The 14,410-nt window shown below is 41.5% G+C and overlaps 1 protein-coding gene across 4 annotated transcripts in view; it reads left to right on the forward strand.

The window, feature by feature from the left end:
* Positions 1–9,638, forward strand: part of MAP3K4 (mitogen-activated protein kinase kinase kinase 4) — a 98,824-nt gene extending 89,186 nt beyond the window's left edge. For all 4 annotated transcript variants that reach the window (XM_060241877.1, XM_060241885.1, XM_060241894.1 and 1 more), the window contains one exon: positions 9,076–9,638. In XM_060241877.1, coding sequence (XP_060097860.1) covers positions 9,076–9,096 — 21 coding nt within the window. In that variant the 3' untranslated portion in view covers positions 9,097–9,638. The remainder of the gene's footprint in view (positions 1–9,075) is intronic.
* Positions 9,639–14,410: the final 4,772 nt, after the last annotated feature.

Consider the following 14,410-nt stretch of genomic DNA (forward strand, 5'->3'; position numbering starts at 1 on the left):
GATATAATTCATACAGGGAGGTGAGGTGAACTGCAGCCTGTTGAAAGGTTTCATTTTCTGTGGTGGCCACAGTGTTGGGGAATGAGCTGCAATTAGAGCTATGCAGCATATATTCTCAGGTTATGTTCAGGAAGGATTGTAAACTGTTGTATTTCAAAGAGCTTTTAAACTGAACAGTTTGTTGGTGGTTCTGAGGGTCTGTTTGGTTTCACTCAGGCCTCAAATTCAGCAGGAGCTCACAGGAGCACAGCTCCTGAATCTTTCTGATGTTTCCCCCTCTTCCTGCCCACCTACCTTGTCCATTGAATAGTAGGTGCAGCTGCATAACAATCCCTGGATTAGGAGAGTGGCCAGCCAGCCAGCAGGGGCTTTGCCATGCCTCCAGCAGCCCTCATTAACACCTGAAGAAGCCCGTGCCACCTTTTCTCCACTTCGTATGTGATTTTGGGCAGCAGGTGGCTTGCTAGCCTTTTGACTCGGAGAGGGGGCAGCCCAGGAGAGCCCCAGGTGAGTGAGGCCTGCTTGGGCTGGCTGGATCTCTAGCCAGCCCAAGCAGGCCTTGCTCGCCTGGGGCTCTCCTTTCTTGTATCAGGTTGCTTTTTGCTGGTGGGGGCTGGTGAGTTATGCTAATGAACTCCACCACATGTTTTTCTACAAAACGACTCCTGGTTTCACTGCATGTGTTTTGGTTTCTTTTTATTGCTTTGAACTATTTTGAGTGGTGGCAGTGGTTTTAGAAATGTTTTAAACAAAGTGATTGATTAAAGAGGGACCTGGATGTAATAGAAAAAGTTTAAATGCAAGAGGGGCCTATGGTTTATGGCCACCATAAACTATTTTGTTTCAAGACAGCAAAAAGAGCTGTTTCTGCAAGGCACACAGAAGATTTAAGACTTATCTTTAATGAGAAGATCATTAGCATTTGGCTGCTAGTTCAATTTAGGGGGGGTTGAGAGAGAATTGCTTATCCACATTTGTACTGCATCTAACAGTCAGGAGATGAGATATAAACATTTCTTCTAAGAGATGTAATATCTGTTTCCTTTCTAGCTCTGGAGGATTAGTATTAAAATGCAGATCAGGACAATGTTCTTGCATGGCTTACAAATGGAGTATAGCTGTGGAATATCTTGGCATTGTCCCTGGTGTGGCAGGTATCATTTTCTGCTGGTAGCACCTCTGTGACAGACCACAGTTAAAACTTAACAGTCAAGGGCAAGCCTGCCCTTGAGTCTGACCTGGAAGCTCCAACTGATCCAGAATGCAGTGGCACATATACATCCAGTGCTGCACCAACTACATCGGCTTACAGTGGAGTACTGAGTCAAGTTCAGGGTTTTGGTATTAACCTTCAAGGCCTTGTGCAGGCAGGGACCAACATATCTATGGGGCCATCTCCTCCGTTATGTCCCTGGAAGAGCAGTACACTCCTTTAACAGCAATCTGCTGGTTATCCATGACCCCAAAGACATCCGGCTTTCCTCAACATGGTGGAACTCTGCTGAATTCCATCAGGGCCCTACAGGATCTTCTACAATTCCATAGGGCCTGTAAGGCAGAGATGTTCTACCAGTCTTTGGGTTGAAGACAGTGACTGTTACCATCTTGACTGGCACTCTCTTCTGCTCTCCACATCTACCCTGCCCTCTCCCCCCTTGCCCATGAAGTGGCTGGCGATCTGCAACTGCAATAATAGGAATTTGCCATCTGGTTTTAGATGGTAAATAATTGTCATTTTAACTGTTTATTTATGTTTGATGTTTTATCTTGTTGTACATCACCAAGAGCCCTGCTATTTCAGGGATGGGCAATTCACAAATCTAATAAATAAATAACCACTCAGTTCTACCCTCCTAGGGTTATGGTCTTGGGAGACTTTGTATCTTGATTTTTAAAAGAGGTCCCTCAGTTTCCTGGAATTGTTGAATTTGTGTCCTGTGTATGTGACCCCAGATGTAGGGATTGCTGTGGGTTTTTGGTTAAAAAGTCCAGAGAGGAATTTTCCCTCTTCATCATGGACCTTCTGTGCAAGCACAAATGGGGACTGTGCATGAGCAGGCCTATCATCAGATAGGTTTGTACAGCTAAGAGCCTCCAGGAGGTGCTGTGCGCCAAAGACAAAACTTTGTTCTTGCCCAGGGATTAGTTCCTCTTTTGCAACAAAAGGAGTAGGTTGTGCATTAGTTAGGTTTTTTGCCAAGACTGTGGAAGATATTCAGGCTTCTGAGTCATTGTCATGGCTCAGAGAGCACTTTTCAAGAAGTGTTCCTGTTGCAGAGTGAAGATGACCCAAACTGATGAACACGACCTCCATCTGTTCTGTCTGGATGAAGAGTGTGGCCACATATAAGGTCTGCCGGAGTTTCACTCCCAAAACCCAGTGTGATATGGCGTTTAAGTTGAAAGCAACCCTGTGTGGAAAAAGCCCTTAAAACCTCTGAGCCTTCTGCTAAAGCAAGTCAGGGAAAACTGCTGAAGTTCATGTCTTCAGAACTGATGTGGTTGGTTCCACTGCCAAGATCCATGTCTCATTGAGTCCGATTCCAATCAAAGGATTACTGAAGGAGGATAGGGAAATGGCTGAGAAGCTGAATGCATTTTTTGCCTCCGTCTTCACTGTGGATGATGAGAACTGTTTTCCCACTCCAGAACCACTAATTTTGGAAGGGGTGTTGAAAGACCTGAGTCAGATTGAGGTGACAAGAGAGGAGGTCCTACAACTGATTGACGAATTAAAAACTAATAAGTCACCAGGTCCGGATGGCATACATCCAAGAGTTCTGAAAGAAATCAAAGTTGAACTTGTGGATCTCCTGACAAAAATATGTAATCTTTCATTGAAATCTGCCTCCGTTCCTGAGGACTGGAAGGTAGCAAATGTCACCCCCATCTTTAAAAAGGGTTCCAGAGGAGATCCGGGAAATTACAGGCCAGTCAGTCTGACTTCAATACCGGGAAAATTGGTAGAAACCATTATCAAGGACAGAATGAGTAGGCACATTGATGAACACAAGTTACTGAGGAAGACTCAGCATGGGTTCTGTAAGGGAAGATCTTGCCTCATCAACCTGTTACAGTACTTTGAGGGGGTGAACAAGCATGTGGACAATAGATGTTGTTTACCTTGACTTCCAGAAAGGTTTTGATAAAGTTCCTCATCAAAGGCTCCTCAGTAAGCTTGAGAGTCATGGAGTAAAAGGACAGGTCTTCTTGTGGATCAAAAACTGGCTAATTAATATGAAGCAGAGACTATAAATGGGCAGTCTTCGTAGTGGAGGACGGTAAGCAGTGGGGGTGCCGCAGGGCTCAGTACTGGATCCCATGCTCTTTAACTTGTTCTTTAATGATCTGGAGTTGGGAGTAAGCAGTGAAGTGGCCAAGTTTGCAGATGACACTAAATTGTTCAGGGTGGTGAAAACCAGAGAGGATTGTGAGGCACTCCAAAGGGATCAGTTGAGGCTGAGAGAGTGGGCGTCAATGTGGCAGGTGAGCTTCAGTGTGGCCAAGTGCAAAGTAATGCACATTGGGGCCAAGAATCCCAGCTACAAATACAAGTTGATGGGTTGTGAACTGGCAGAGACTGATCAAGAGAGAGATCTTGGGGTCATGGTAGATAACTCACTGAAAATGTCAAGACAGTGTGCAATTGCAATAAAAAAGGCCAATGCCATGCTGGGAATTATTAGGAAGGGAATTGAAAACAAATCAGCCAGTATCATAATGCCCCTGTATAAATCGATGGTGCGGTCTCATTTGGAGTACTGTGTGCAGTTCTGGTCACCGCACCTCAAAAAGGATATTATAGCATTGGAAAAAGTGCAGAAAAGGGCAACTAGAATGATTAAAGGTTTGGAACACTTTCCCTATGAAGAAAGGTTAAAATACTTGGGGCTCTTTAGCTTGGAGAAACGTCACCTGCGGGGTGACATGATAGAGGTTTACAAGATAATGCATGGGACGGAGAAAGTAGAGAAAGAAGTACTTTTCTCCCTTTCTCACAATACAAGAACTCATGGACATTCAATGAAATTGCTGAGCAATCAGGTTAAAACAGATAAAAGGAAGTACTTCTTCACCCAAAGGGTGATTAACATGTGGAATTCACTGCCACAGGAGGTGGTGGCGGCTTCAAGCATAGCCAGCTTCAAGAGGGGGTTAGATAAAAATATGGAGCAGAGGTCCATCAGTGGCTATTAGCCACAGTGTGTGTGTGTGTGTGTGTATTTTGGTCACTGTGTGATAGAGTGTTGGACTGGATTGGCCATTGGCCTGATCCAACATGGCTTCTCTTATGTTCTTATGTTGTCCTTGAAACCATTGTGCTTCATCTGAACCTCCAGTCAAAAAGCCAAAGAAGAAATGCAAGGTGGCACCCCAACCCAGCGCCCCCATTGCCACACCAGAACCATTGCCACCCTATAAGAAAAGCTCAGGATCCCATCCCTGGAACTGAGATCTCCTCTGCTGTTTGTATCCAGTAGTGAAGGGGGATACTGGCTTACCACAAAGCCAGAACCTACCTGAACTGACCCTGAATAGATGGCTATGGTTCCCTCGATGCAAACCTCATACAACCTTACAATGGCCATCACACCCATATACGATGTCTCCAGGATCTTTGAATGCATGGAATGACAACTTTGCAAGTCCCAGAGATTCAAATTTGTATAATTATACGCAGTGGACTTCATCATATCCACCGTCAGCAGCTGTGTAGTGTAGCCTTTGCTTTCCCCTTCCTCCAATCAGGGGACAAGAAGTAGCATCGGAATCTGACAGATTCAACACTACTTCAGAGCCAAGTCCAGATGAGAGAGTGGGCGAACCATCCCCAGTGTCTCTTATGAAGGATCTCTGCATATTTGGGGAGCAGATAATTCAGATGGCCTAAGCCCTTGAAATAGAAGTTATTACATCTGAGCACAAACCCAGGGACCAGATTTTGAGCCATCTTTATTTGGATTCTCCTGGAATAATATCCTTCCTGGTGTTGGAAGGACTTGAAGATCTCTCACAGGAGTTGTCGCAGAAGTCTGCTTCCTTTCAGCCCACTTCCAGAAGGGTAGAGCACTTTTACAAGATTAAAAAAGAGCCATTCAATTATTTCACAACTCACCTTTCTCTGTCCTATGAAGGAGATGCAACCAAAGGGCTGTTAGGCTATCACTCTGCTCCCACTGACAGGGAAGGGAGGAAATTAGACATCCTGAAAGAAAGTTTTATTCTTCAGCAGCCTTGGGCTTCAAGATTTCTAATTACGAAACAATTATGGCTGGCTATCATCTGTTCCTTTTGGAAAGGATTCTTCTGTTACTAAAGCTTTTACCTGAAGATAAGTGTCCTCTCACCAAAGTCCTTCATGCTGAGGTCATAAACTCTCTAAGGAACAGATCAATGCCGGTAGTCATTTGATGGATTCAGTGGCTAGAGCTATGGCAAGCTCCATTATTTTACGGTGTCATACCTGTTGAGATCTACAGTTTTATATATGGAGACCAGACGTAAAAGTCAAGAACTTACCTTTGGAAGGATCCACACTGTTTTCTTCCAGGATGGACGAGACACTGTTAACTGCTCTAGTTGACCTAGGTCAAATTTACAACCATTCTCTTCAAGGGAGACTAGTTCATTGCCCATATCTGTAAATTTGGGAATATAGCTCAGTTTGATGTAGGGTGGGAGGAGATAACCTCAGATCAGTTGGTCTTGTCCATAGTTAAGTTTGGTTACAAATTAAAATTTTAAGTCCTGTTCCCCTTATGCTTTCCCAACAAAGGGACAGTCACTCCTTGCCCTAGTTAAACAGTTCAGAAAGCATCGGTTAGAAAAGTTTTATGCCTATTGGGATATATGGCATCCACAACATGCAGTTCTGCCTATGGCCAAACTACATATGCAGCCCCTGCAGCTGTTTTTTGTCTTGTTATAGAGTTGGGATTCACGTCCTGTGGCACAGATTTTCCATCCCCAGTCTGGTGTTATGTTCCTTATCTTGGTGGTCTTTGATGACTGATTTATCCAAGGAGATTTCTTTTGGATTTCCCCACATAAGGTAGTCTTTGCAATGATGCCTTACTCTTGGTTTGGTGTGCTCATTGTGAGGGACTGCTGACTAGGGGCACTTGGTTAGAAGACAAAAAGCTGCTGCACACTAACATTCTAGGACTGAAAGCAGTGCATTATGTCCTTAGTTGCTTTTCAGATATTCTTTGAAACTGGTCCATCCTTATTCAGACAGACAATATAGTCACAATGTTTTATCTAAACAAGACAATACAGAGTCCAAGGGTCTATGTCAAGAAGCCACGTCCTTGGAGCATGGCAGTAAAACTAAATGCTTCCATGCAAGTGATCCATATCCCTGGAAAATTGAACACGGAAGCTGGCAGAAGCTGAGCAGAGCTGGAATACTTTCCTCCAGGTGGTCCATAGAAGCCACTCAATTGAAGCTGAGTTTTGCCCTTTGGGGGATTCTGGATAGTAGTCTTTGCCACAAGGGAGAATGGGAAGGCCATGTGGTTTTGTTCTCATGCAGGCATGGGGAGGGGTTCCCTAGGAGATGCATTTCAGCAGTGCTGGCAACATGTCGGTTTTACACATTCCCTCAGTTTCCACTTCTTGTCAGGGTAATAGAGAAAGCCAGAAGAGAGGGATCAGACATAATCTTATTGGCACCCTTTTGTCTGCATCAAATATGGTTTCCTATTCTTATGGAGGTTTCCTGGGGTCAGTTCCTTCCCCTTCTGAAACACCCAGATTTGATAAGCATCATCCAAGTGTGTTGTCACAATCTGAACTGCCTCAACCTCATGGCTTGGAGATTGGGGGCAAGGATTTGATATTTTCTAAAGAGGTGAATTAAGTTCTACTGCAGTTACATAAAGCCTCCACAAGGAAATCTAATATGCATAAATTGGACCAGTTTTCCAGCTTATGTAGTGAGAAGGGTGTACCTCCAAGTTCCATCCCCTTACAGTGTGTATTTGTTTACTGGTTGCATCTGAAAGCTAAAAACCTGGCATTTTCCTCCCTAAAAGTTCCTCTGGCCACTATTTCCTGCTATCACAGGGGAATGGAAGGGGAATTATTTTTTTCTCCATCATTTAGGTAAGAGGTTCCTTAAAGGGTTAGGTAACCTCCATCAACCCTGTGATGCCTTAGATCCTCAGTGGTCCCTTTCAGTAGTATTGGCATGGTTAATGCTCAGGCTGTTTGAGCCCTCAGTTACCTGTTCATTAGCTGGATTGTCTATGAGAGTATGCATCTTAGTAGCTGTCATCTCAGTCAGGAGGGTTAGTGAGCTGGTAACCCTTCGTATTGATCCACCATTTCAAAAGTTTTCCCCTCAAAAGAGTAGTTCCTTGACCTAGTCTTAAAATTTCTTCCAAAGGTAGTTTCTAGATGTCATTTATCTCAGGATATTATATTGCCCGTGTTTTTCCTATACCAATCTTGGAGAGTGAACAATCATTACATTCCTTGGATGTCAGAAGAGTCTCAGGAGAACCCTGTTGTTGTTTTAATAAAGCCTTATTTATTTGTTTAGGGGTCTGAAGAGGGGTAGAAGAGCATCTGCTCAGACCCTGCCCAATTAGATTGTTAGGACCATTATAGTGTGTTACGATAGGGCTGGTTTACCATGCCCATTGAGTGTGTATGCCCATTTCACTAGAACAGTGGCTTCTTCTGCAGCTTTCCTGGACAAAGTACTGTTAGCATAGATTTGCAGAGCTGCTGCCTGGTCATCCACAGTCACCTTGGTGTGACGTTATGCATTGGATTTGCAGGTAAGATATGATGCCCAAGTGGGCAAGGTTTTTTTTTCAGTTACTGTTTAAATAGGTGAGCATGCCTCTCCACCTGCTGGTGTAACTTGCTAAAATCCCCATGTGGAACTGCACAGAAGATCAGTGATGAAAACAGAGTTGCACTTACCTGTAACTGCTGTTCATCAAGTATCTTCTGTGCAGGCACACATACCCTTCCTCCTGCTCTGCTGCTGAGGGTAGAGGTGCTGCTGCTGCACAGGAGCACATGGTCTCTGTATGGGAAAAAGCTTTTGGCTCCAGTGTGCAGCACCCCCTGGAGGCTCTTCTCTGTAAAAACCTCTCTGACGGGAGTCCCCAGATGTGCCTGCACAGAAGATACTCAATGAACAGCAGTTACAGGTAAGTATAACTCTTTTCTTCTTCGTTAAAACATTCCACTTTTCTTCATAGGATTAGGAGTTGTATCCTATTTTTACTCTAGCTTTTTGAATGTTCCAGACTTCCCTTCTTTCCGCTATGAATTTTGTATAGTTATACAATTCAATGGAGAAAGAAGAGCAGGTGGCAAAAAAGGGTTCTGTGCTACAAGTTTGAAAAGATTGTTCTTGGACACATGCTAATACATACCCTTAGATCTGAAACTAAGCATTCTGCCTAATCTGTTATGAGAGCGTGCATGTGCCCATTTACAGTGACACACTCTACCCACCACACATGCTAAAATAAATCTGATTTATTTCAGGAACTTGTACATGTGTAATGTTGTTACTACTGTGATTTTATCTTTAAGTTCAAGGAAACATTCTTTGTGATGCTTCATTAAGACTGTTTATTTTAGGTTAACATAACATAATCTCATAGGTACATGTACATGTTTATAATGAAAGTATGTTTTCTATTAATGCACTTATTATAAGCTGGGGGAGGTAATAAATGGACTACCTGTGTGTGGAATCTTCATGCGTATCTCCAGTATATAGTGTGGTATAGAAAAGTGTGTACTTTCTTTACTACTGAGTTAAATTTAGCGGTGCATTTAATTTGTAAATTATGATGCTTGTAAGCATTCTTTTTTATAAGCAGTTTAGTTCAGTTAATTCACAAGGTCTTATCATGCATAAGGACTAAAATCTTCCCTGTAAAAAGTGAACTGCCTTAATTTGATCATGTTAGTAACCTCTTCGGTTACTGGTCTGCAGTGGGCAGATCAGTATTAGTGAATAAGAACCACTAAGTTGTGTAGCCCTTTGGAACCTTTGTGGAACCCCTGTGTAATAGTATTTTCCTGTTGTTTAATCCCTCTCAGGTGTGCACAGATGAAGAATGAAGTTTATACACTTGTGGCCTCCTGTACTCTGGTGAAGTATCTTTTAATCACTACTGTATGTAATATTTACATAAAGACTGTGCTGAGAAATGGTATGAAGCTCCAAACTTACCATGACTCAAGACTGCACAAGTGACTGGTGTCACTTATCCTGCTGCTCTCGAACATTTTCTTGGCACGTGTTGCTCCTGTGACGGCACCTGCAAGTTTAAAGAAGCTGCATGTTTCAGTGAAAGTGCCATTACTACTGTATAATGGACCATGACCCTATTTTTGTTCCTCCTCAGTTTCTCATATGATTGAGAACTGTCATGTTAATATGTAGTATTTTTGAACTTTCTAGGTTCGAAAAAAACCCAACAAAGGTTAGTGTTATATCAGGCATTCTGGACCTTATTTTTAATCTCCTGTTTGTTGAGTGCACTGACTGTGAACTTCTACCTTATTTTTTGTTCTTTTTTTTATTGGCCAGCTTCAGATTTGTTATGCAAAGGCTGATTAATGAAATTTAAAAGCTTTTTCTCAATAAATGGTTTATTTTAGGAAGTCTTCGGTGCCTTATTTCATTGCAAACATTGAATTTCATTAAAATGGTTCAAAGGGTTCAGTTCAACACTATTTTGAAGACAGGTCTAGACTAGATTAGGCAAAATTCCTACCCCAAACACACTTTTCTTGGGAAATTATGTAACACCTTGTGATTTACTGTTGTAGTTTCTCTACTCAATTTCAAATGCTTGAAAGTAACTGGTAATACATGTCCTTAAGTCCTAAAGGCAATGTCTTGCACATACAGGCTCCATCAAGTTCAGTGGAATCTTATTTCCAGGAAAGTTTTCTTAGAGCTGTAGCCTTAATCCTCAGCAAGTCACAGCTTTGCTTTCAAACTTGACTTAAGTATTAGTTACTTAACATGAAAATGAAGCCTTTGTGAGATGGCCAATGGCTGGGGCTGAAGAGAATTGTAGGCAAAAAACATCTGGAAAGCTACCGTTGGCCATCCCTGGCATAGACCACATTGGTGCCCCTGGGCCCACCAATGGATTTCTTAGCACCCGTTTACTTTAGTTGACAAATTATCTCTTCCTCAAAACCAATAGCCAGTCCTGGCTTTTCCAGCACTTCATTGGAGTAGAGAGTGCTTCAGAATATCATAGGAAGATGCTTTTCTTGGAATTTCCAAACATTTTGTGACTGCACCTATTCCATAGCCACAAAATTCCAAAAGGTGGCCACAGGCTCAACAAAATTGGACACCCCTAGCAGAGGCCTCAGGAAGACTAATGTGTCTGTCTACAAAGTCTGTTTTTTAAAAAAGGTGGCTGCTGAGTAACTCATGTGGAGTATTTGCCTGTATAATTTTAGAAACAATACAATAAAACAATTGAATTGAAGTGCAGAAAAGGGCAACTAGAATGATTACAGGTTTGGAACACTTTCCCTATGAAGAAAGGTTGAAACGCTTGGGGCTCTTTAGCTTGGAGAAACATCGACTGCAGGGTAACATGATAGAGGTTTACAAGATTATGCATGGGATCGAGAAGGTAGAGAAAGAAGTACTTTTCTCCCTTTCTCACAATACAAGAACTTATGGGCATTCGATGAAATTGCTGAGCAGTCGGGTTAGAACGGATAAAAGGAGGTACTTCTTCACCCAAAGGGTGATTAACATGTGGAATTCACTGCCACAGGAGGTGGTGGCGGCTACAAGCATAGCTAGCTTCAAGAGGGGTTAGATAAAAATATGGAGCAGAGGTTCATCAGTGGCTATTAGCCACAGTGTGTGTGTGTATGTGTGTATATATATATATATAATTTTTTTGGCCACTGTGTGACACAGAGTGTTGGACTGGATGGGCCATTGGGCTGATCCAACATGGCTTCTCTTATGTTCTTATGTTTTTATGAGTATAAAGCAGCAGGATTGCTTAGGTAACTTTACATGAACAAATAGCAGCTCTGGTACTTGACAGCATTCAATATGAGTGAAACTGGTTTCTTAATGAGCCACTGAATGGTCCACTGAGTTCTTGAGATTTCATCCCATGATAGCTCCTTACATAAATTCAAGCAACTGTTGTGGGGCCCACAGACACGACTGTGTATGAGAAAACCTTAAAAATTAAGGCTGGTTTATGCTTTTAGCAACCTTTAACAGAGTCTTAGCAGTTTAAGCAATATAGGAGCAATATATTTTGTCTTATCTAGTTAAAAATGCATATTGAATGATGTATTCTATGGAATCATATAGCTGATAGGGTTTTTTTTAAAGCAGAGCAGATACAGTGCTTGTATCACATGTGGAATCACTGCCAGATGATGTAGTGATGGCCATAGAAATAGACAGCTTTAAAAGGGGAGTAGACAGATTCATGGAAGTGGTCATTAGCAAAGGTGACTGAGGGGAGCCCCCACATTTAGAGATAGTAAACCTCTGAATCTCAGTGCCAGGAGACAACATCTGGGAAAAGCCTTGGCCTCTATGCCTTGTTAGGTCTTCAGAGGAACTGGTGGGCCACTGTTCAAATACTGTGTGAGACAGGATGCTGAACTAGATGGGCCACTGCTCAAATACAGCAGGACTCTTCTTATGTTCATATCATTTTGAAGAAACGTTATATGGTTTAAAAAATTACACACTTAACAGTCATTTCATTTTAACTTATCTTTATTTTTTATAAACAAATGCAAGACTATTTGTTAAGGCAATTTTAAAACATACAGTTCCTCATGGAGGGTGAACACTGATACATAAACAGGACAATATGAAATTGGTTTACTACACTAAATTAGAATTTTAAATTTGTTTTGACAAATATCCTTGTATTGTCAAATGATCTTTACCTGCCAAACTTGTGGAATGGATATTTCATATGTTTATTTGGAGTTACAACTCCAAATGTAGGGAGTTTTCACAATGGCAAAATAATTGCGGTTATCACTGGAAGGTAGTAAAACTGGAGCCATTCGTGCTTCAACCTCAATGCAAGGAATGTATCAGGCATGGAAATGGTTTGATCCAATTATTGTATAAGTTCTCTTCTCTAAAAGATGCTAGTGTTTGTAAGACCATCATCATTAATATTTAATTCTCTACCATCCATGGTCAGCCTTTCAGCCTCTGACTACTGAACTACGTAGCTCTTAAAACACTTTTCCAGGGTGTTCTTTGTGTGTAGTGCTTATAGAATTTCCATTCTGTGTTCTTGGGCATAATCCAAGGTAGTGTAGATATTTTCCCTTTAGCAAATCTTTGGCACAACTCCAGTCTGCTTTTTAAATTTCCAGAGTTCTAAAGAAATATTTAGGTTACTGGAACAAAAACTGTTGATAAAAACTGCCTCAGGTGCTTGCACACTTTTCTTTTACAAGGAATTTCCATAGCAGTATCTATTGTGCTAATTGCCGAGATTTGGTGAACCTTTATAAGCACAGTCACATAGAATCAACTTGGAGACTATTCTGGAGTTCTAGGATGGATGGCTATATATATATATCTGAAATATGCAGTCATAATGTTGTATCATATGAAAACAGTTTTCAAGCTGTAGTTCAAAACATTTCATGTTTTACCCTGGCTTATATGCCTTTATTATCAGCTGGCCCAGTATTGTACTTGGAATTCAAAGCTTTGATTCCCTTTCGGCTTATCCCTGATATTAAATATTTTTATCTGATGTCTCTCAATTTATGCTAACAGCACAAGGAATTGCTACTTTCTAAGAAGGTTAGAATTTTGCCCTCCTTTGGCAATGTTTTTGTAATGTGCTTTTCTCTGCCTTCTACCATTCCATTCCATTAAATTAAGATATGTACTAGGGATGGGCACAAACTGATCCACGAATCAGGCTGATTTGTTGTTCATTTTGAAGCAGTTTGACTCTTGGTGGTTCATTTTTGTGGTTTGTTTTTCCTGATAGCTTGGCACTAATTCATTCAATTCCTAAGCAATGCTGAGGGTGGACTTCTGGGAGCTTCAGAAACACACATAGCAGTTGCCCATAACTTGATTGGCAGCTCTGGGAGCCAATCATAGAGCTCCCATTCTGCTCTATGGAAGCAGACACCCTGACACAGCTACTTTCACTTTGCAGCATGAAGAGAGAAGAGTTTTCATGAGAGCTGAAGCTGAATTTTCCTGGGGGCACCTGCTTTGTGGAGCTATAACTCAGACATTCCAATTCAGTTGTTACCAAAGTTGGAGGGCAGATGGAAGAGAGCCTGCTGAAGACTCTCAGTGGGTTTTATACCTCATGAACCAAACAAACCACAAACCAAGTTCAGGCAATCATATAAACAATGAGCCAACATGCACCACCATTTCCCCAGTTTTGTGCCCATCCCTAATATATACTCTTCTAAGTCATTGACTCCAGTGGATCTAGAAGGGAATAACTGCTTCCGATCCCATTATTAGAAAACAATCTTAATCCAGCCTACTCAGAATCCTACTTGGTGACATTCATCAAACTTTCCCCCAGTAAACTGTTCTTACAACTGCACTGTTGAAGGCACTATACTTAGAAGAAGTTGGCATATAAGCCGCTTCATGCTCTTACACAAAAGTCTTTCTTGTATCTCATCCATCTTCCCTTTTACTTCTTTCTTGTGGTAGACTTCTTTCTTCTCTTTTCCTATGGCTTGTTAACCTTTGTACTTTGCAATCCATAGTAAACAGACAAGATTAAAGTCTGTGACATTCAGAGGATTGTTAATGTACACTTTCTTTAACACTCATTGATGCTGACTGCTGGGTAATAGGGTACAGTTCTTAGCACAAATGTTCTAGGTGTGCAGTAACAATTTAGTCATTTATCTCTTTATAGGCTGCCTGTCTAAATATTCTGAATTGCTGTTAAAAATAGCAATTGCAATAGTACAGAACCTAATGAATTTGGCTCTTAGTCTTTTAATAAAATGTTCCTTTGACCATGAGTCTTCCATCTGTTGACTTCACCAACATACAACTTACTTTGCACTGAAGACTTAAACACAGACACTGTATATTCTCATTCTACCATGTTTCAACTATCTCCCCTTCCCCCTAAGAATAGGAAATCTTAGCTTTCTGCTACTATAGATATTTCTAAAAAGCTTTGTCATTTCATTATGTCTTCTGTTAGTGTATTGTAAATTGTATTGCAGTATTTATGGGAAAATTCAACACTTTCTCACAACAACCTGAGAAAAGAGTAAGACTACATGACTGGGGATGGGGGCTTATCTAATTAAAGCATTTTCAAATGCAATTGATTTCAGACAAAGACACTTAACTGTTTCAGGTAGCACTGGTTGCAACAGGAAAGTGATTTGT

This window comes from Heteronotia binoei, chromosome 1 (genome assembly GCF_032191835.1).
Source record: "Heteronotia binoei isolate CCM8104 ecotype False Entrance Well chromosome 1, APGP_CSIRO_Hbin_v1, whole genome shotgun sequence".
Lineage (NCBI taxonomy): Eukaryota > Metazoa > Chordata > Lepidosauria > Squamata > Gekkonidae > Heteronotia > Heteronotia binoei.